This window comes from Lissotriton vulgaris, chromosome 3_1, assembly GCF_964263255.1.
Source record: "Lissotriton vulgaris chromosome 3_1, aLisVul1.2, whole genome shotgun sequence".
In the NCBI taxonomy this organism is placed as follows: domain Eukaryota; kingdom Metazoa; phylum Chordata; class Amphibia; order Caudata; family Salamandridae; genus Lissotriton; species Lissotriton vulgaris.
The window spans coordinates 1,210,229,584-1,210,253,861 of NC_141689.1; the positions used below are offsets into that span (position 1 = coordinate 1,210,229,584).

Consider the following 24,278-nt stretch of genomic DNA (forward strand, 5'->3'; position numbering starts at 1 on the left):
GATGCCATAAACCGCCTACAGGTAGTACAGAATACGGCAGCAAGACTGATTCTGAATGCCCCTCCAAGAACCCCCTCCAAGCCTCTACTGAGAGAACTTCATTGGCTACCGATACGACAACGTGTCAAATTTAAAATCTGTTTCACTGTCCACAAATGCTTGTTCGGAAATGCCCCCAACTATTTGAGTCAAAAAATACTCCCCTACAAACCAGACAGATCCTTACGCTCAAGTAACCAATTGCTGATCAAGACCCCTCGTGTAAAAAGACCAGACAGGGTGGCCGTGCCTTCTCTTTGGTGGGGCCAACCCTTTGGAACAATCTGCCCTTTAGCATTAGGCAAATCTCTAATCACCTCCCCTTCAGGAAAAAGTTAAAAACCATTCTGTTCCTAGAAGAATAATTGGACTGTCTGTTCACTAGACCTCTCGTTGTGTATTTCTTAGCGAGCAAAGCGCGGAGATACCCCGTACGGGGTCGATTCTTGCACTATACAAGAAATTAAATAAATAAATAAATGTTCATTGCCCTCCCATGCGACCTCTCTGAGAGGCCTGTGGCTGCTTACCCTCGCTGCCTTAAAAGGCAAGTGCAGAAGGGGGGCAGTGCCAGAGTAGGATGAATTCCAGGGCTCCAAAGGCAAATGGCTCACAACCAGGATGTGGCAGAGTAGCACTGTTTTCCCTGTACCCCCATCCCCTGTATGGACTCACGAGATGACAGCTAAATTTCCTTCTGTACATAAATGTGTTCAGTCTTTACATTGTCCTTGAATTTCCTAATTTCCCCTTTTTTAAATGTTATATGTAGGTACTGATTTTACATGCCATAAGATGACCATTCTGCACTTTGGTTTATATAAACAGACTGTCATTTACCCCTGTTAATTATTATAGCCTGCAACACCGCTAACACCACTTCAGTTACTTACTCACTAATTAATCCTAGAGTTCCCAGACTCCGCTAACCTAGCTAAGTTGATATCACCTCACCTGTATACTTAATGGATCATGCCAAGCTCCCGTCGTAGATGAGGCCAGTCTCCCCGCCCCAGATGAGGCCAGTCTCCCCGCCCCCACCCACCGCGGTTGGCTTTGGACAGATGCAGCACTTTCGCGTTGACCAGAATCCAAAGAAGGCCTTTGTACCAGAGGACCGTCATCTGAATGTGTCCCTGGCCTCATGGAGCTCACCTTACAAAACCTGGTCACTGTTGGGACACCAGACGGGATTTGAAAGCTGTAAGGTAGAATGAATCCCTTCCCAGCCCAAAGTCCCTGTTACATGATGTTGACTATAACAGAATAACACTCTGTTTTGTCATTTTTGCATTTTGAGTGCTGAGAGGTGACTGTCGTGTTACTGGTAATAAAACTCCCAAAGAAAGCTTAACAAAATAAAGTGCCTAAAACAAAAATGTTGTTTCTTGAGATAGGTTGGTGTTGAAAATGGTTATTTTCTCGGTGATACGTTTTGCATCTAGATTTCTTTTGTGATAATCTGGGGATTCTTCTGTGACAATAGTTGGGAATGATCAACGTGTTTAGTTTTACCTGCCAACTTGTAACAGCTGACTTAAACCAGCAAGGAGCTGGTAACTGAACTAGAACACCATTCGATTCAAAAGGACCTTAAAGCATTGTCTTCTGGATGGTGATAGTGGGATGTGGAGATTAATAGTGAAGTGTCGACGCAGGAAAATTCGAGTTCTATTTCCAAGAAAATTCCAGTGCTCGCCCACTCCACCTTGCCTCCCGATTCCAGTTAGAAGGGAGACCGCGGTTGCATCAGTTTTCTCTTTGCAGCATGCTCTTACTATATTACATTCGGTGTCTGTGTGGGCTCGGTGTGTGGGCTGATCCGAGCAGCCTGTTACTTGACAAGTTTTGTTGATTGGCAAATAAAGCTGTGTATTTCTCTCGCTGAGAGCATCTGAAAACGAAGAAACCGCGATTTAAAATCGCACTTCTGTGCATAATCTCATGTTTGAATGTATATTCATGCACACACTCGATCTTGGGGCATAGAAAGGTGCCAGATTAATTATTTATATAGTTAGGAGTTTGAAACCACCATTTCATCCTTCTCCATCATTTGGACGTTGCAAACATTTTGTACCATATTCTTCTCTTCGGCAAGCCTGTTTTTTAGCGTGTTTAAAGTTATTTTTTCACTAGCTATTGGAGTATTTTAAAAATAGGGTTTAAAAACAAAGAGATGGCTAATTTTAATTGCTGGACGGTTGGTTTGAGGTTATTATGTAAACTAGGCTGATTTGCCTTGTTAAAAGAATAGTGCATATACACTTGTGTTGTCTTTACTCGCATATCAGGTTTGTGGAGGGTATTAAATCCACAAACACATTGGCTTCCACTTAAAGGTGAGTTTGTTCCAGCAGCTATGCAAACGTCTAACAGCAATCCGGCTACAGCTCTTCATTCTGAATCCTCCCCCCTTAACATTCTCTCTCCACCCTTCCAGAGCACAAATTGTAAACATTAAGTTCTTAATTGTAGTATATAACTTTTCATTGTAAAACAATTAACTAAAGCATTTGAATTGGATGAATGAATTATTGTATGAACAGCCCAGATGATCATTACTATCCGAAAACAAAATAATCATTCAATCCCTGGTCAACAACTCCATGCATCTATTCACTTGTCTGCACATAAATTCCCCACGTCTGCAGGATGCATTTAGTCAACTTCTGATCATCTGAAATGTCTCTTCCTTGCAATTCAAGAGTGTTTCCTTTTAATCTTATGAATTTTGCAAGGAGCTGACCACCCTGATTCTTGTTTTCAGCCAATGCTTTTCTTTACCTAATCCAATCGTTCGTTTTAAATGAACACTCCTTACAACTCGATGCCCTTATCATGCACTGTATTTAAAATGATGCATAGGGCAAAACTGAGTGCTGCGTTTTTGTGACAGTGTGCTCCCTCCCTCCTCAACATATGTTTATTGGCTTTTCAAAGCAACGAGTCATGGATACAGAAATGCAACCTCCCATTAGACATCATAAAAGCAACATTGCTGCACGTCAACGATTGAAAGGCTATACCGAAACTTGTTATGATACCCGGTGTCTCAGCCAGTCCATTCCCGTACATACCAAGGGTAGTATCAAGTACCTAAATCAGATTAATAGTATTTGAGCTGGTTATCAACATCCAACACACAATGTCTGTCTTATCACAGGGATCTAGGTCTGTCCATTTAGCCAAACATTTTCCTGTCAGTGCACCCAAATATATTAAAGGTTCATCCAAATTTAGATGCAGCCCATAATACTGTGCAATAGAACATCTACGAGCGAGTCTATATTGGTTAGTACATTACAATCTTTAAACAAGCAAAACCCAGCCAAACATTATTTCTCGTGGGTCGTCGTCAGGACCAGTATGTTAAGGGTAGGAGTCCACAAACTAACCCCTCCTGGCTGGTCGTTGATCATCCGTCATGGGGGGAGGGAGGAGCCAGTCTGCAATGTCCCATCCCAACTACTCGACAGCAGGAGGAGAGGCAGCGGATGAGGTGTGTAAGTTCTGGGCCTAGATGGGAGTTCAATTTCTATCCCTTGGACGAAACGCACAACCCTAAGATAGCACAGTCCTTTGCATCCCCTCAGTGTGCATCTGCCTCCTCCTCAGCGCCCTTAGCATTTTTGTTCTCTGTCACCCCAGGCTCATTACCCCGGGCCGCTTCCTCATGGTCTGTCCTCTCCCCTGGGTGCTCCGAAGTCTCCAGTATCTCGGACCACAGTCCTGCAATTGCTTGTCTCTGGATTCCTCTGACATCCTTACTACTCAGGGCTCTCTCCTCTGCTCTGGCATGGGCCATAACCTACCTCACCCATAGCACGAACCGTGGGTTAACCTTGGCTTTCCACTTCAGGGCTATAGCCTCTTGGCCAGAGCCAGTTTTATCTCCACAAATCTAGAGCTCACCTTTTGTTTACAAAGCCTGGGCATCAGTCCCAAAATGCAGGCTTCCAAGGTGCAATCAGTGGTGCAGTCTGAAGAGTTCTTACCACTGCGTCACCACCGCTTCCCAAAAGGGTCAGAAGTGGGGACGGCTCCGGGTCTTATGCCCATAGTCTGTGTCCGGGAAAGCACATCTCTGGCATTTCTGAGGTTCTCCTCCATAAATTACCTGGAGTCTGTGGGTAGTCGGGTATGTCATACGAACATAATAACATTCTGTGTACTTTAACCTCGTTTTGAGAAACCCTATTTCCACCTGCCCCTGATGGTCACCAGCGGTTTTCGAGCCATGCCCGACATAGCCCTGTAAAGCCATTTCACCAGGTGGCTAGCCGAGGCAGTAGTAGCTGTAAGACTGCATTCCTCGCTGCTTCTGGGTCATAGGTCACCAAAGGTGTGCGTCAGGGCTTCATTTGTTAAGAACTAGCCTGAGGGTAAGTCCTATTGCACCACAAACTCGCCCAGCGGAAGTAATGTATCCACCTGGTAGCAATCCCCCACCGTTACTAACCCCGCGTCTGTGAGATAGAAAGCCTGTCTCTGTGTGGGACTCCTACTAATGATAGTGCTGGTGCGTGTAGCACTATTTAAATGCGATTACATTGCACTGCAATGTTTGTTCACTGGTAGTTTATTCCACCGGTGTTGAACCTTTCTGAAACGTTTCTATTACCTGTTAATTCTTTTATAGCCAGTTTGAATGGTTCTGAATTAAATGAATTAATGCATTTTTGTATTTTCCATAATTAAAATCATTGCAAAATTGCAGCACATTATCAAAAATTGCGCTAAAATAATTCACGCCATTATAATACATATATCTCCACGTGTATACAAATTTAGATATGTCATTTGGTCAGCAATGACAGACCATTTCTGAAATGTAGTCTTGTTCTAAACTTCATTGGTTTTAAAATTGCATATATTCAGAATTCACTGCCATCAGTGTGCCTGCTAGTGATGTGAAATAGTACTTCCTGTTTTGAGAGGCTGCGCTTCCTTTCTTTTCTGCCAACTCTTACATTCTAATGAAATGAGGCCCGAGCCTCCAATCTGCTCTGCTGAGAGCTGCGATGTGTGAACTCTGTCTCCGCCCGGCTGAAAGCAGTAGATAACACTCCCAACCCCCGTGCCTGGATGCTGGCGTCGTCGTCTTTATCCGGGGGATTACTGGGCTAGATATATCTGCAGCCGAGAACGGACCTCCGACCTCCCCTGAGCAACAGATAAAGTCGGGCACTTAAACTTTGCATGATCAGCACGCGGCTTATTTTTGGAGGTTGCCCTTTTTTTTTGTTTTGTTGACCTTAGGTACGTTTCACACAATAGTTAAATTAATTTACTCGATGTATGGCGAAACAGCAGTGCACAATAGTTATCATTACAATATAAGCTAGTAGAGTCAGTATGTGGTGCACTTTCTTAAGCAAATTACAAACTGCTGGTGCTCCGTTGCTGCAAGCCCCCCCCCCCCCACTCCCGCCCACCCCTCTCACGGCTTTACCTTTTCAGTAACATTTAAGTTGTAGCTTGTTTTCCCCATTTATAACATTGGAAAATGAATTGGGGGCTGTGTGCTTACTATTGTATGTCAGTGGTTGGAATCTAATCTCTAATGCCCCGTGCTTTGCCTTTGTAGGCAACAAAGGTGACACGGTTATTCAGAACACTATGTTTGCACATTTTGGGAGACTTGAGGAATCTTCTGTTTTCGGATTTGACTTTTTATGAAGTAACTTATTTTCGACAAAAATGCATATGTGTGGCATGTTGGGTTATATGTGTACTGTGAAGATTTTGCCATTGTTATAGCGTTGCATCGCTAACGACGGTAGAGAACCTTCTATCAAGTTGCATAAATTCGATCGCAGACAAAAATCTAGTTTGTCTTTAGAGTGACAACCCCAGTGGTGTATATTAGTTTCTGATTCCAGTGAGTGCCTTCATCAGTTTCCACCGTTCTTTTTAGTTGGTAGTTACTCTGTTTCTTTGTTCTTTATTGGGCATTCCTTTCCCATGGGTTCCAAATCAGTGCGAGATTACAAAAATATAATTTGCGGCTGACGCGCTTAATTATCCCTTTTGAGATGATTATATTTAATCCTGTTCTTAGTTATTTTGGGTTTTATGACTTGGAGATGTAACATATTAACTAAGAAGCAGTAAGCCTCTTACTGAGGATATGATGCAAATGCAATTTTAAACAGATTGAAGTCATTTTGTTTAACCATATAATTTAAAACGCCTCAGCGATATTAACAAATATCTGGCAATTGTGTGAAACTTTATTCAGTAGGTTGAAGTTTATTGTAAAGCAGCCTTAATTTATATTCTATCTACAATTGCCTATTTGCGTGGATAATTAAGATTCCAACAAAGAAATGGGAGTACATTACAAACATAACATTTGAATAATTTACCAATATCCTTTCTAAATGTATTAAGGCTCCTGCAGGAATAAATCCACATTCCTACTAGACTGTCTTTATCTACTGTTTGTTTAAAATTTTTACAAAGCACCCCATATTTTGCATTCCTGTTGCTTTAGAGTTGTTCAATTCACAGTTCTATTGTGTTTTGGTAAGAGTTTAATCAGACCTCCCACAATATCCTAGGGTGCCATTTGATGGCTTCTTAAGAAAAGGGATAATAGCTTGCTATTAGAGGTTTGATTAGTCTCCCATGTAGGAAGAATAAATCTTCCAGTATTACGGTGAAACATTTTCTTATAAACAGTTTCACTGGTAGGTCTCATTCTTTCAATTTAGTGGCGCTTTCTAGTACCTTGATCAGGCTCATTAGTGTGAAGCATGATTGGTTGGAATCGAGTGGAACACAGTTGTAATAGAGGACAGTGCTGGGTTATTTTTGTTTGAATAATACGTCTTTAAAACCGATAAATAATTAATTGCATATTCTTCTTAGTTTGTTTTAGTCTCTTCTCAGGAGATTTTAAATAGCTTGCGTGTTAAGTTGTGGACCTCAATGCTCCAATTGATTTAATAGTGCCTTTGCTCTTTTCACTGCATGGTTGTAGACTCACAATAGATCTGAGCTAGTCTATTGAGGAAGTCTTTTTTTCACCATTCGCCTTTGGAGTTAGTGGCTGCTGCGTTTCAAGGATGTTCAGTTCTGCTCATTCAGTGTGATGACAACTGTGTTTTCTTTTTTTTTTTTTTAATTCGGTTGTACTCGAACTAGAATACCTAGTACATTATTGATGTGAGTAGTGCACCACCTTGTTTCTATCTTATTCTCAAATCAGGACTATGGCAACGGCTATTTTGAATAAAACATTTATCTTGGGACAGCTGGGGACTACTTTTACCTTGCTGCATTTTGCCATGTTGGAATTGTGGGAATTTGAATAATAGTTATGGGTATATTTCATTAATATTGCTTCTGAGAACTTGTGCCCATTTTCAGATTGTCGTTTTACATCTCAGGCCGATCGAAAATTGAAGGGACTGTATAAGACCAATACATTGTTCTAGTGTTATGCCGTGCACAGACATTTGGAAGTTCTCTTCCACAGTGAAGATTTTATCACTGAAGTCCTCAGACTGCCTTAGATAATGCCTTTTGTTTAAACTTGGCTGGGTGTTGACCTTGGCACAAAGGAAGATTAGTTGTTACTAGACTGAATTTATTGTTTTGGTATGTCAAATAATATTTTTTTTAATGTGATAAGAATCCTGGCAGGTGTATACTGTGTGTGGGAAGACTGCTAGCCTGCCTATTCAGGATCTCTTGTTAACAATGGTTAAGGTGAATACATATTTAGAATAAAGTATGGGAACAAGTCACCCTTTAAGTACGTATAGGATTATAGTTTTATGATCCGTTGCATCCTCATTTGGTCAAGCAAGGAATTCACTGCAAATAAATTAGCAATCATAATGCCTGACAGCCTTGTAGTGCTTATGCTGCAAGAGACTAAAAACTAAATGCAGTACTTAAGCAGGAAATGATTTGAACAGTAAAATAGCGACCCACCTCAACACACTACTTCAGTCATTGCATACCCATCATTCCGTGTTAAATTGCATATTTGTTCATTGACCAGTCTGCTGTGTGGTATGGTAAAAAAACCAAGCCAACACAGCAGTGCTTCTAACACTTATGGGAGGTAGAAAGGGGATTACAAGTTTTTCATGTGACATTCCCCAATGAAGCCGCATCTCCACAGATGGGGGGGGGGGGGGGGGGGGGAGTGGTGGTGTATTTCCCCAGGGCACTGGCTTAATTTCCTCACAATGAGGTTACATAATTTCAGGTCTCCCAACGTGAATCAATAAACTCAAACCATGAGTTGTAAATAACGTTGATTTTTGTAATGTGGTTTTTCATTCATGATTTAAATTCTTTTGCAGTTTCAACGCTACATATCCCAGTGGACATTTCACAAATCCCAATGCATTTCGGTTCATAGGACCTTTATCAAGGGATAATCTGTAAATGATAGAGCTATCGCTTAATATACAAGAGGGACCACATGTGATCATTATTCTAAATAAATTATAGGCATATCCGTATGGCTTTTATAATTTTGCTTAATGTGACTACGTGTGCCCTGATCTGGTCATATCATGCTCAGTTGGTCCTAAATGTCATGATCAAGGTGTCCGATATTCGTTTGTGCCCGTGTCATGCCGCTTAAAAATATGTGCCGGTCGTCTTTCTCTATAACCGTATCCTGCTGGTTAAAGAAGTGTGTGGATGATACGTGTGTCCATGAGTCTGTTTATTTGGAGATTAACACAAGTTCACAAACATTAGCAAAAATGCTTTAACAAAAGTGCGCATATAGCTACGTTTATGTGCCTTTAAAGATGTTTGTCGCGTTTCTGTTAGGCATATAGCCTGTGAATGCTGATCCTAATGTCTTCGATAAAAGTGCCCAGTGTTATCATATCCTGCTAATGTCAAGTTTATGCCAGCGTTAAGAAGATCTGTAAATTCATCTATAGCAGATTGACCATGGGTGCATACTGCTGTGCTCTCCTACTTACTTGTGAAAAGTGTTTATCGCGTCTCAGTTCATCTATTGCGTCTCCTCCGATGGTGTGTTTGCTGTGAGTGCGCTGAACTGTTTATTACCTTGAAACAAATGGCGGACTACTCCCAATTACACCCAGTGGGTCAAGAACGTAGAAAGTAGACTGACGTGCACTATGCGAGTTTGTGTGCTTTAACCCGATCGTGTGTTTGTTCGTTGTGCAATACGGTACGCTGTTACTTGACTAATGCATACGCCTATTTCAATGTCGTGCGAACACGATTGTAAGAATTAAGGAAATTAAATAGTGAATAAGGAATAACGATAAAGGAAATAAAGCAAAGTAAGCTCGTTAATCAGTACATACACATTCATTGTGTCATAGAGTCCAGTTTTTGGCTTGAGGTCCAGTCAATCAGTACATACTCATTCATTGAGTCATAGAATCAAGTCCATATTATTTAAAGGTAACATTGAAATTCCATGCTTTCATTTAACCCGTTGGGTTTAAGTGAATTCAGCAGTCCGATCCAATAGTTTTCACGCTGTAGGAGATAGGTGTGATTGTTTTTCCCTTCTATTTTTAGGTTGAGCCTTCTATTTTTAGGACGAGCCTAGAGCAGCGCATGCGCTGCTTGCACGTCTTTAGTAAGGGGCTTTTCAAAGTGCTACCTGCTGGCCTCCAGCTTTTGGTTAGGGCTTTTCAAAGTGCTACCCGCCGGCCACCAGCTTGCGGTTACGTGCACAAGCACGCGCGCCTCTCTCCGCCTCTCCAATCATTGCTGCACGCACATCCCTTGCGTGCTTAGCACGTCATCGCCATCACTTTTAGTTTTAATCTCGATGACGTGCCTAGCACACGAGGGATGCACGCGCAGTAATGTCCCCTGAAAAGTAACATTTTTAACAAGTGGGCTACTGCAGCAGAAAAACAGAGAACGTTCTGTAGACTTCTGTTTTGAAGCCGCTGGGGGGATACGGTTTGGGAGCTCTTGTTCTAGTGACATCAGTGAGAAGGTCTACGGCAGCTGGAGCTAAGCGGGCACGCTGATTCTGCTGCTCACCCTCTGACTCCGAACCTTTTTCCGCGCAACCACAGCTGCAGCTGCTTCCTTCACCATACACAGGGGCTCTCCGGTCGGGACTAATTGCAGTTGAGAACGAGAGGGACTCTTAAAAACTCTTGCCCCTCCCTCCTTATTACTCCTCTCGCCTCTTTCCTTGATCGGCATCCCCTAAGTTTACACCCCTCTTCCCTCTTCTGACTCAGATATCCCTTTTTGTAGGGCTTACTGACTTTAGATGTTTGCTCCCCTCGGACTCTGAACCTTTCCCGCGCAACCACAGCCGCAGCTGCTTTCTTCACCATACACAGAGGCTCTCCGATTGGGACTGACTGCAGTTGAGGACGAGTGGAACTCTTAAAAACTCTTGCCCCTCCCTCCTTATTACTCCACTCTCCGCTATATCCTTGATCGGCATCCCCTAAGTTTACACCCCTCTCCCCACTTTGATATCCCTTTTTGTAGGGCTTGTTCACTGGAGAGGTTTGCTCTGCTGCAACAAGAGGGAGCCTGAATGAACACTCGATTTAATGTATCTTATCTACTTCAAACACAGGCCCTTCTTTTCATCGCGCTTCAATGTGGCATTTTGCAGAGGGTGGCCGGAAGTGTTTGGCCCCCAGGACACTGGCAGCAGATACAAGCTGATCTTGCATAATGGTACCTGTCAGGCTAGGGGCATTTTTGACGTGATTTACTGATCGCAAGACGTTCCTTTGAGAGACTCTCGTCCCTGAAGTGATGGGTCAGTAAATCCCGCCCCTGCGGTTTACTAAAAAAGCATTTTAAAAACAGCCAGACGTCGCATATAAATGTTCAAACAGCCATTGTCATACCTGTGACCATGTGTGGGCGAGAGAGAGTTCTTTTACAAGTCCTACAATTTAGGACTTGTAAAACAAGTATCTCTCGGACATTTAGTGAATGTAGGACTGAAGAAACAGCGTGTCTGGGACAAAAACGTATTTGCCCACACTCAGAAAGCACACGTTGCCTAGGCAGGTCGTCAATTATTATTATTATTATTATTATTTATTTTTATAAAGCGCGTAGTCACCCGGAAGTATCCCAGCGCTGAGGAACCTTAGAGACATGACTGAGGACTGAGTTTACGGGAGGAGCATAAGGGCTAGGGGAAAAGATGTGTCTTTAATCGTTTCCTAAAACGGAGGTATTGGGGTTCCAGCCGAAGATCTCGTGGGAGGGAGTTCCAAAGACGGGCCGCATGGACCGAGAACCGTCTTCCTCCTGACCGTGCTTTCCTAAACCTTGGGGCATTGATAAGGTTTTCTGCATTAGAGCGAAGGGATCTTGTGGCTCTGTAAGGGGTAATGAAGTTTCGGAGAATTGGAGGGCCTTGGTTGTTCAGGGTTTTGTGCACCAAGCACAGGGCTTTAAATTTAATTCTCTCCCTTATGGGGAGCCAATGCAGGAGTTTGAGGGCAGGCTTGGCCGATGATCTGGCCGGGGTGTTGGTAATGATCCGAGCAGCGGTATTCTGGATCCTCTGCAATTTAGTCAGAGTTGCTTCCGGTGCACCCAGATAGATCGCATTACTATAGTCCAGTCTTGAAATAATAAGACCCTGGACTAAAAGTTTTTGCGATTTCGGAGGAAGAAGGGGCAGGACCTTCCTCAGGGATTTTAGCAGACCGAAACAGGTCCCTACGACCTTTTTTGCTTGTGGGGCGAAGGAGAGTTCTGAGTCGATCCAGACACCCAGACTTTTCACCTCTGTCTTTGGGTCTGGGGGAGGACCTAGACATGTTGGCCACATGTCCAAAGGAAGTGAGGTTCCTTTTGGGCCGAGTACAAGGACCTCGGTTTTTGCCCCGTTTAATTTTAGCGCTGATGTATTCATCCAGTGATGGACCTGCGTGAGGCAGTTAAGAAGATCGGCTTTCTGATGTTGAGGGTGGGACAAAGACACCACTAATTGTGTGTCATCAGCGTAGTTGATGACACTCACTCCGAAAGGGGTGATGACTTCCTCCAATGTGGACATATATATGTTAAATAATGTAGGGCTCAGGGAGGAGCCCTGAGGCACACCACATTGGAGGGGCATTTCGGAGGAACGGGCGTCTTTCTCCCAGATCTGATAAGATCGTTGTGTCAAGAAGGATGAGAGCCAGGATATGGCTGTGCCTTCTAGACCAACTTTTGCCAGCCTTTCGATGAGGAGCCGGTGGTCCACGGTGTCGAACGCTGCACTAAGGTCGAGGAGGATCACTGCCACTGATCCTCCACCATCTAGCAGCGTTCTAGCTTCCTCTACCGCCGCCAGGAGGGCGATGTCCGTGCCCTGTCCTGGTCGAAAGCCCGTCTGGGAGTTTTTTAGCTTGTTGTTAGCTTCTAGATACTCGGAAAGTTTTTTATTGACGAGTTTTTCCGCAATTTTACTTACTCCTGGGAGTAAGGAAATGGGCCGATAATTAGCCAGGTTATCAGGGTCCAGAGTGGGTTTCTTTAATAGGGCCTTTACCACTGCCTTCTTCCAACTCTGGGGCACCACTCCCTGTTGAAGTGATGTATTAATCAACTGAGTGAGGGCGGGGATGATGGAAGGGGCTACCTCTTTAAGAATCCGAAGAGGAGCAGGATCTCTGGGGGAACCACTTTTCATAGAGTTAAGCGTTGTTCGCACTTCATCTGAGGTGAACTGGCCCCATGTGGATAGGCCGGTGGGAGAAGTCGAATGTGGAGAAACGGTTTCTTCCTTCGGGTGCAAGGGAGGAATTGAATCCAGGATTAATCGGATTTTGTCCTGAAAAAAGTTAGCCAGTTGTTGGCATTTCTCTTGATCGACTATAGGGTCAGAGGGGGGTCCAAGATCTTGTACTGGTGGTTTTGAAAGTTCTTTCAGGATAGCGAATGATTCCTTCCCGGAGCCACCTGCTCTCTCTATCCTCTCCTGGAAGAACACGCTTTTGGTAGTCCGGATAGCGGTTTTATAATTGAGAAGAGAGATGGAGTAGATTTTTTTGTTCGCTCCTGTTTTTCTCACGTCTCCATGAGCGTTCGGTCTTTTTACATTCTTGCCGTAAGGTTTTAAGCTCTGGAGTATACCACGGAGCAGGGGATATCTTTTTTGGTTGCTTAAAAGTGGTAACTTTTGGAAGCAGAGTGTCCAGAGACGACGTAATCCAGTCACTGAATTGTTTATCGGCCAGATTTGGGTCCGAGGAAAGCTTAGGAGTGGACTCGGTCAGAGAACGGGCCCAAATATCCAATGACAATTTATGCCATTGGCGATCAGTAACCTGGGTTTTAGGGATAGAGTAATTAGACCTGGGAGTTTCCCAGAAAAAGGGGACCAGGAAATGGTCAGTCCATGGGAGGGTCACCGGAGGATCGGTGGTCATCGTAGGAATATTGGAAAAGATGGGATCCAATAGATGGCCCTTCTCGTGGGTGGGCTCGTTGTTCATCAGACCTACCTCTAAGGCTGTAAGGTCATGTCTAATGTCTACGGCCACACGATCCGTTGGGTCAAGGAAGTGGAGATTAAGATCACCTAATAACAGGAAGTTTGAGGTGGAGGAGGCTAGTTGAGAAATGGCTTCAACTAAGGAGTTGGGGAAATTGCCAGGGGCCCCAGGGGGACGATAGGTCAGAAGCCCCGCTACAGTGAGGGCTGGAGTGATTTGGATGGAAAACTGGCCGCACTCACAGTCCTCAATGTCAGCGTTTGTCATCCTACAGACGTATCGTTGCCTGTGGATTATGGCTATCCCGCCTCCCCTCCCTTTAGGTCTATTTAACGTTTGGCAGAGATAGCCTGTGGGAAGAGCTACGACGACATCCGGATCAGTGCAATCCGAGAGCCATGTCTCTGTAAGGAACATTAGGTCGTAATCGTGATCATGGATTAGGAGGTTTATTTCGGTGGCGTGTTTCGGAAGGGAACGGCAATTGAGAAGCCCGGCTTTCAGAGCCGGTGTAGTGCTTTTAGGGGGAGGGACCGGATTGCAGTGTGGACAGGTCGAAAAGATCTTACCTTCCGTAACCGTGTGGTAACAGGGCAGGGTGGTTTTAGGACGCAGGGCTCGTAATGTGTCAGCTGTATACATCACTCGCTCCTGAGGGACACCTGGCAGAGTAACGGGGCCAAGGGGTCAATGAGTTATAATAAAATGAACACTTTATTCTACGGGTGCCCACTATTCACGATTTCTGTTTTTGAAACATTGATAAGTGGGACGTGATAAAACACAGACAACAGCGCATAAAAAGGACATTTTAGTGTAACATGTCTGAACTTACAAACTTGGCAAGCAGCTCTGCGCTGTAGACTTAAAAAAACTGCCTAGTACCTTTTTAAAATCAAAATATAAACTATTGTTTTCTCCCTGGCATAGACCATCTAAAAGAACCAGTATTCAATTTCCGTGCCTTTTTTCCTCCTGAGCTCAGAGTGAGTCTCTAATTACGAGTGGCCCTGGAAACAGACAGTACTCCACCGGCCTGATTGAATAACCGATTCCGGGGTACCGAAAAAATCTGTCCCATAACAAATTGGACCCTGAGGGCCCTGTAAGAAAGGAGATATTACAAAGACTTTCACTTGGAGAAACTCCTTGTTGAAAGTAAACATTTCATCATTCTGGTAGGGCAGTAACTGCTGTTAACAGTCCTGTCGAAGTAATAACTGCTGTTATGCCACACTCCAACCTGAAGAGCGCTGAATCAAGGAGTATAATCACCTGGCGGAAAAACTGCAATGTGCAGTACTGTGTTTCTTATCAGAGTGATTATTATACGGACCAATAATTCAGAGAAAAGCTAAATAAGGGCCTTCATTTTAGCACTGTTAATCCATGTTACACTTACGGGTAGTTATGCTTTGTCACAACAATAATCTGCTTGAGGGAGGACAGGCTACTCGAGGCCTCTGCTCAGTGCGAGTATAGCTTGTCCTGAGCTTGTGTCCTCGCTCCTGGACTTGCCCACAAGTCATCCCTGGCGCATGGGTGGCTCCTGACTGAGTGAAGTCAGCAGGCATCAGGCCTGTGTTACACGCTCAGCCTCCTGGACTCACTCTGGCACCAACATTGGCCCTGGCAGTTTGAAAATGCAAAGAGCCAGGCATGTTGTCAAATCCACTTTAAAGTGATGTAACCAAGCTTTCAAACATTGTCACCAGCTGGACTAGTCACCTCACAGCGTAATGTAGTATTTCCCCTCCTGGACTAGTATGACCCTCCTACGTTGTCCTACCGACTCATTGCAACAGTTTCTTTAGAGCCTATTGACACCATGCAGAAACAAACTTTCTTTTCTACAAGCCCTTCGTTTAGCAACCTATCTAATAAAAACCAGACAACATTTTTTGTTGTCATCTACCAGCAAAGTTACTGAAATTGTTTGTCCAAAAAATATAGACAACGGTGAGGTCAATGGAATCAGATTTGTGGAATAGTTCTTGACATGATAGAATACAACCAACTGATTTCACAGCCACTACTTACTTACATGCATAACTTTCCTCAACAGGTAAGCAGCATTGGTTAAAAAAATATGAATTAGTTTACTACTGTCACCACCTGTAAGACATTTGGTGTAGATATGTGGCTAGTATCTGACATGGATGACTAATGACATAGAGATAACCAGCATTGGCATAGCCAATAGGTCTTGCCTTTGGGACCTTACAAGTGTTTAGTTATCCATCACAATATCCTGGGTGCAACAACATCAAGTGTTGCATGGCTAAGTACTTAAAAGGCCCCAAAGGCGAGACCTATTGGCTATGCCAATGCTTGTTTTGATTGTCTCCAGGATGCAAAATTTGAATTGCCAAATGTTGTGTTCTTCAATAAAATGTTGTGCTACAGTGGACTTCAGTTATTTCGTTCTTATTAATCCAAATTTTCAGTTTTCTCTCCATTTGGCCAACGTATACCTTCTCACAGGGACATTTCAGTAGGTAGATGATATTGGTTGAGTCACATGTAGCGTTTACTTTCAGCTTGATGGTGTGTCCTTTAATTGGAAGTGTTAAATTCGATCCAGTTATAACGTTATTGCAATTGTTACAGTTCCAGCATGGGACCGTGCCTTTGTAGGTTCTTGGGGTGGACTGATTGATGGGTTGTTTGATTATTTCCCCTACATATTTTCCTCGTGTATATGCGAAGATGGGCGATTGATCGAATATGTTGTTGAACCGGATTTCAAGTGTCCATATTGACCAATGCTTCTTGATGATTTTTTTGTACTTCTGACACAGTGTAGAGAATTTAGGTACAATGGTTATGCGATCTTGTGTGGATTTGTCTTTCCATGCCAGCGATTCTTCCCTTGTAATCTGTTGGCAACGATTTGTTGCTTGTTGCAAGATTTCTACCGGATATGCCCTTTGTCTGAATCGTTGAATCATCTTTTCTGTTCGTTCGGTGCTTATCATTGGGTCTGAAATGATCCTCTTTATTCTCAATAGTTGAGTGTAGGGTAAATGCTGTTTTAATGCTGGTTGATGGGAGCTCCCATAATGCAACGTGTTTCTGTCGGTTTCTTTTCTAAATAAATCACTTGTGAAGCCTGTGCCAGTTTTGGTGATTCTTACGTCAAGGTATGTTATTGATTGTGTCTGAACCTCATAGGTGAACTGTATTGTACTGTCAAATTGGTTTAGTTCATTGAGTTCGTTTTCAAGCTTGATGATAGAACCATTCCAGAGAATGAAGATGTCCTCTATAAACCTCAGGAACATTTTTATGTGCTTTTTCCATGTGGGTTTCGACAAGATATGCTCTTCCTCAAACTGGTTCATAAAAATGTTTGCGTACGAGGGGGAGCACAATTGCCCATTGAAGTTCCAGCCTTTTGTAAATACCAATCATCTTTCTATCTAAAATAGCTGTGCAGGAGGGTAAATTGTAGTAGTTCCAGGAGGAATATTTTCAGTGTTTCATCAAAGCTTGAATGTACTGTAGCTAAAAGTTTTTAGTTTGGCACAGAAAAACACCAGAGATATTACTTATCAAAAATGTTCATAGATTTATTCCATACAAAAGTCAAGGTTTGCTAAAAGTGTTTTTAACAGTATTTTATAGAACTGAAACTACTAATAGTTCTCACACATGGTTACAGAATAAGATGTCTTATTTTGTAATAGCGTAATCCAGTCCTTGTAAGAAAATTTGAGAACAGCCAACATGTTTCGTCACATCCGTGACTTCCTCAATGCTCTGAAGAAAGTGTTATGCTATGAGATGGTGGTTGTTCGCCAGTAGATTCCTGTAGCAAAATGAATTCAATTTCAAAATGAGCTCTGAAGGTTCCGAATACCATCCGTTACGACTTGGGTCACTTCAGTCAGATTGTGGACAGTACAGCCAAATAAGTATTTCAAATGTAATTCACGTCTTGTATACGGACTATTATAGGCCCGTGTTGTAGGTGTTACTGGCGAAACATCTCAATAGATAGTTGTATTTGTTGTAACTCCCGGCTATTTGGGAAAGCTGTGATAAGCCCAGCGTTTTTAGAGCAACTGTCCATAGCCGTGGACCCAAGTGCGTCCGTATCGCCTGACTATAATAGTCCGGGAATCTACTGGTGAACAACCACCATCTCATAGCATAACACCTTCTTCTTCTTCTGTAACCATGTGTCAGAACCATTAGTGGGTTCAGTCCTATAAAATACTGTTAAACGCTGTTAGCAAAGCTTGAATTTTGTAAGGAATAAATCTATGAACATTTTTGATAAGTAATATCTCTGGTGTTTTCCTGTGCTAAAGTAGATTTTTTGCTACAGTAGTCTTGACCAAATAATGTCTTAAACTTGATTTCTAAACTTTAGGAGTGCCGGGGTACATCTTGTTATATATCAGTGCTTCAGAGTGTCTGTATATGAAGGCTTTGCTTACTTAAAATGGAAGACACAAGAAATGCATTTGAATAATTAGTGGGGCAATTGTATTTATTGTGTTTTTAAGGAGCATGGCTGCTTGTAGCCCTTTGGGGTGTGTATGGGTATGCCCAAGGTCTGAATAGGCGCAAAAATAATTGATGGACAGAATGCAGAACAATCTCATATATTCGCCCCAGTACAGAGATCTGAATAGAGCATAGCTTGTTTGATGCTGGTTTGTTTATACAAGCTTCTGGGAGCTAACATTTATTTATTTCTTCTTACAGATGCCATTGACGGATTTATGAATGGGGACTTCTACCAGGTAATTAGTACTGAAATAATATAGACAACTCTGTTTAAATGGGGCTTCAATGTCTTATTGAGCTTCTTTCCCCATATCTGATAATTATTTCAGCATTCTTCAGAGAAGAGAGATTTATTTTGATTATGATTATCTAGTAAATGTTTTGCACTTTGACACTTTCTTCTTTATTTATTCGTCAGATGTTCCACTACATATTTGTTTGGAAACCATTTCTTCATGTTATCATATAATAGTAAAGCTGTTCTAATTAATTGTATTTACTCAAGCAGTGCATATGGTATTATCTGTGGAGGGCACACGTTTTGCATTGTGCCAAAGATTCCCTAATAACATTTTTCCCCAGTTTATTCATAAAAATAGGAGTCTCCAGGTCCAGTTATATGTTAAGGTACTATGTGCATTTAACTTAATCAATATGAAACAAAATGAAGATAGACGCGCCATAATCTGTCGATTTTCAGTTATCTCTTTGACTTATTCTTCGGTCCATAACAAAGAACAGTATGCTAAAATCCATTTACAACACGTGAAATCCAAATTGTATTGTCCCCATTCTTCAATAACGAGAATCTCCTTTTTCACCACTTGTAGTGAATCTACATTTGTGTGCTTCAAGTTGTCTTACCCAGCATTAGCATGACTGTTGGAAAGAAGGTTCGATAAGGCAACCTTTCTCGACTCCCTATGTATCTCAATACACGTGTCATTCAAACATGTGCACCCTTTATTAACTTCCTAGGATGGAGCATCATGCAAGCGGGTAACAATTGATAGCTGGATTCATCTGCCCTCCGTATCTTCCATGATTGATCCAGTTTAAGGCTCTGTTCATGCATCGTAGGACAGAGGACTCCACTAAAACTAAAAGCCACCGTTGCTCAGATTTAATACTCCATTGATTAGAGAATAAATTGCGAGCTTCCAAAGAAAAGAGAGGTGGAAGAGCCGCATTATCTCCGATTTATTACGTTGATGCTGTTACTGGTAAGTGAACTGTTCTTCTCCAGTATTAGATCTTTTATACATTGACATGCTTGAATCAAGGGAAATAAGGAGAAATATCCATATTTAAACAAATATTGGGAAGGTGGGAAAAATAGTTCTTTTAAATAGACTGTATTAGATAGTACTCATACCAGTGTCACAGACCTGCAAATGTCTTACCGACGACCTCGTGCACATAAGACTATTGTCAGCCTGCTCCTTGTAGAATTTGCTTTCATCCTTTTTTGGAGAGGGTGAATTGCTTTACTAGTTGTTAATGTTAAACTTTTTGTCATTTTTTTTTGCATCACATAGCTATATATTTGCAGAAGGTGGTTTTGAACAAGAACAGCAAAATGCTGGCAATACTTGATTATTATTATTTTATTTAAACAAGACTGCTCATCACTCAGTTTCTGGTCATTTGGACTTTATTCTCTATGCTTTCTTGAGTGAAACATGAGTAGTGAAACTGAAGACAAATGAAAACAGATTGCATGATTTAGATTTATTCTACCATATTTATCGCATCCCATCCGATTAATTTTGATTCGTAGTAATAAATGAGTGTTAAGCAGAACACCGAAGTAGGTGTAACTTATTGAAATTTTGAAGCACTCAGCAATACATTTTGTAAAATTTTTGCCAACCAATTTTCTTTTAGTTTGTTATTCTATGTATCACGGTTGGGTTCCTTCAGTATTCACATTTTAAAAATGTTTATTAACTACTGACCTAAAAATGAATGATACACTTGAAGCACATGTTCTCAAACCTTTCCTGGGATATCTGGGATGCGTGACTACCCAGATGCATCGAGAATAAAGGACAAATGGTATAAGAGGATGGTGGCAAAGGCATTGGGTAAAAGTAAGCTAAAACACATTGTGTACAGATGCATCGAGAATAACATTTTTAGGGTCCTCGAATAGTCTGAATTATCACACTTGTAGAAGTGTGATGGTTAGTATTTGTGTTGGTACTTCACCGGAAACGCTGGCAAAGGCAATAGGCGGTGCAAGCTGCAGTGCTCCCCCAATGAGGTTCCTGACACTTCTGTTTTTTAAAATGTTATTTTACAAACTAAGCATTGTAGTGGAAATTAATATCTGTTGTTTCTCAGAGACCAAATAGATTTCCTGTAACAGGGTTGCTGCCTGTGCACTTTTAGGGAGGAAGTAGATAAAGCGAGCATCATTTTTTGTGCAGATCCTCCTTAATAGTCGATTGGGATAGAAATTTCAGGAAACTAGCCTCTATGAATCCACATCGGCAATTGCTGTACATGCAGCTATGGTTTTAGAGTTTGTAAGGGGCAGGGATGGTCATTTTATCCGTTTTTTGGGCTGTGCAAAATTCAGGTGTAAAAAGTTAATTGATAAAGACCTTAAACCTAGAGTTAACTTACATTTGTGAAACTGGTGGGGAAGGATTATTACATCAGGATACTTAGATAGTTCTCATGACTAAAGCCATAGTCCTCTGTGAATCCGCTTTCTTAAACGTGGTCTTATACTCCATCAGCTGCACCCCTTCCTTTGGACTGATGTGGGGACTCTAGCATTTTGCACAGATAGAGGAAATTCATAAGCCCTGAGAAAATGGTGACTCACACCCTGCCCCTATCCCATCTAATCCTTGTGGAGATCTCTGATCAGCCCTCTTTATTCCACAAAGAGGATGGAGATTTTGGAAGGATACAATCACAAGCTCCTGAGAGCACAGTTTTCTTTACTCCTATGACTCGGCCTACATTTTTCATCTCTTGGGCTGTGACTTCCAATACCCTAATGTCTCTATAGCCTGACTTCGCAGCACAAACACAATCTTTTTTCTTTAAAAAAACCTCTTTTTGCACACAAGTGCCCCCAACATGCATGAGGAATTCTCCAACCACAATGTAATTGTTTTCCCGAGGGTGGAAGCCTGGTCATGCTTAAACATTTCTCTCTGCCAAGGACCGGAGTATTGGCTCCTTCTCTGTCTTCCCCTTTGTTCCGGTCCACCACCTAGGCCATCAGTAAAAGGCGTTAAAGAATGTGGATCCAGTTTGTCGTTTTGCATGTAATCCAAACTGCAGAAGTTCTATTTGTTGTGTCTAGAATTAAACCTTCCTGTGCACAATTTAGCACACTCAAAGACAACCGACTTTGTTTGCTGCACTAAAGCAAAATGTGAATGGACTTTTATATTCAAATCGTTAGTTGATTTATTTAGGACAGATTGATGGTTTGGGTTAAGATTCACCTGTCATATTTTTGCTTGACCTGGCAGCATCTCACCGGTGTATGCCGACACTGAACTCTGTTTCAAGTTGCCATACAGTCTAAGATTAGGGCTTGCTTTGAAGAAACTAGTTTTGCCCTATGTTTCTAATCTATTGAGAACTTGTGATTGAGTAATAAATATTGTCAAAGATTTACAAATCGGTACCATATGAATTTGATGGTCCCAGGACAGCCATCAGTAAATGCAGGTTTAGAAGCTGAAGAAGATTCAAAGGAATTGGTGTTCTATTGGTTTGTACTGTAGGGTATTATTCTAGCCTACCCTGGCTCAGAGGTGATTCATTCATTTCCTTCGATATTTACAAACCTTTTCCCAAGTTGAAGACTCCAAACCAGAGAGAAGCCTTCATCATTTCAAGAGGGGGAATTAGCATTTAGACTTGGGCCCTGTCAGCATCTCTGTGTTGTCATTTAACCCCTCAAATTCAGTGTCTTGGCCAAGGTTCTTGCTGTTGATGTTACCATGCCTCCTATATGGGGAGAGCACAGAGTACAATTTCAGAAGGAATACACTGTAGTTTGTTAGTTTAGATGGCATTTTTCCCACTAGCTCTTCAGACTATCTGAATTGCTCTGACCATGAGCATTTGGTATTATGGCCCCCTAAGGTGAAACAGCAATGGTATTGCCCTGATGTTCTGCATGGGTTCATAGTCCTGCTGTCTCCTTCTGTAGAAGTTTGAAAACTCACTCCTTGGGCAATGAAAAACCAGTCCTTCTCGATCTACAATCCTCAGAGTTTTTACGTTGTAAAGCACGCTAATGCTGACAGGTGCATCTGCAGTAAATACAAATGCAAAATAAATAATTAGGATGGGAATCTGTAACTGAGAAAGCTGCAAACCAGCGGTTACGATAAACATTTTTTTGATCGCAAACGATCATAAAAGTGTAGACAGTTACACAGTAAACAAATACATAAAAATACACTATTGAATATGACAACCAGTTAAAGAGGGCACTAATATTCATTACACAATTACTGCGTAAAAAAATATAAAGGTATCCAAGTCACAAATAATACATACATCTTTAACATACAAAATGTCTCAGCTCAGTGCCTCCCACATTGTAAACATTCTTATCTAAAAACCATAGCTGACTGTATGAGGTTTGCAAGCTTAATCCAAAAAGCCCCAAGAAATATGGCCACACAATAGACTACTATCTGGCTAGTGGCATTCTACAGTATTCTGAACATTTCCCTGTGCACCCTACAACACAGAATTTTACACAAGGGAACAAACCATTTTGCACGTATTTGTTTATGTAATTGACAAAAAAACAAATCATGAATGGGTGTTTCAAAACACTCCTCACAGCCCGGATACATATCATCACTTGGTCCCGTTTTCTATCGACTGGTAAATGACCTATTGGGTAGGGTATCATACCAGCATTGCAAATAATTTCCTAGCCAGTTGAAGGGCAATTTCATCGATAGTACCTTCATTGATAGCCAACGGTTTCTGGTGAGGCCTTTATACTGGCCTTGCCAATCAGGCACATGCTTTTAGGATATTTATTAAGCAGAACCGTCAAAGCACAGAGCCAAGGTATTTTCAGTGCATACTGGGAGACCAAGAGATCTTTGACACCCTCACTATAAGACCCGAGGGCAGGTGTTGTCCATAACCTATGCCAAAAGATCAGCATTCTACTTTAAATTTTATCAGCATTTTTCTTTTGGCCCAGGTCTAGATAAAGAGGGGACAGTGGTGTATTTGCAGGCAGATTTAACAGAGTTCTTAAAAACGTTTGCTCAACTATGGATAGCCCTTTAATATGAGAATAGCACTACAGTACAATGCCGTAGAGGGCCGCCTCTAGGTCCTTCACATAATACATTTCTAATGCTGGACCCACCCTTCTTGATCTTGTTTTCCTGTGAACTTTTCCTATATGTGCTGTGTGTTGAATCAAGGATAAGTGGGCTTTTTCCACCTGTTGTGTCCAGCATAGGTTCTTGGTCAATTTAATCCCCAAGTACTCAAAGCTTGGCAACCCATCTAAAATTGTATCACCCACTAACACCCTCCTTCAGCAAAAAGTCAACAACTTTCTACAAAAAATCATGCATTTGGTCATGGAGCTGTTAAGTTCCAGGCCTCGATCCACACCCAAACATTGGAAAAAGTTAAGGAGTTGTTGCAAACCCGGCGGCAATTTAGAAATTAACAAAGTTTCGTCTGCAAATAGAAGTGTGGGAATCCTTTGCCCATCTATCTTAGGGGCATCACACCCATCTCGGTCTAAAATGCTGATTACCCCATTTATGTATAGTGTAAAAAGAGGGGAGGCCAGAACACACTCTTGCCGGATCCCATGATCTATACAGATCGAGTCCGTCAAAGCCCGTCCTTCCCTCACCTCACCTGAGCAAGGGTGTCTGAAGAGAGCCTCACAATGATATCCAACAAGGGGGCTGGTAAACCCCTCTCTTCAAGAACCTTCCATAGTCTGGCTCGGGGCACTATATCAAAAGCTGCACAAAGATCGACAAAGGCAACATCAAGTTTGCCCTAGCCTATGATCACCTCTCTCCAGTACATACAAATTGAAAAATCTGATCCATTGTACTCACATTTTGTCTAAAGCCTGCCTGCCAATCTGTATACTCTCATCCCTGATTACCTCCTGGACGCGAGCCAGAACCTGTTGGTAGAATATTTTTTGGGCAGGGAATCTATCAGACTCATTGGCCTATAATTGCCCAGATTAGCCCTGTCCCCTTTTTAGGTCGAGCAGACGTACGCTCAATGCGT

General features: G+C 42.2%; 1 protein-coding gene across 4 annotated transcripts in view; it reads left to right on the forward strand.

Moving 5' to 3' along the window:
* Nucleotides 1-24,278, forward strand: part of CLTA (clathrin light chain A) — a 137,392-nt gene that overhangs the window by 25,396 nt on the left and 87,718 nt on the right. For 3 of the 4 annotated variants that reach the window (XM_086961667.1, XM_086961668.1, XM_086961669.1), the window contains exon 2: nt 18,201-18,238. In XM_086961667.1, coding sequence (XP_086817793.1) covers nt 18,201-18,238 — 38 coding nt within the window. Of the gene's footprint in view, nt 1-5,012; nt 5,302-18,200; nt 18,239-24,278 lie in introns of those variants that run through there. The other variant, XM_086961670.1, reaches the window with a different exon arrangement.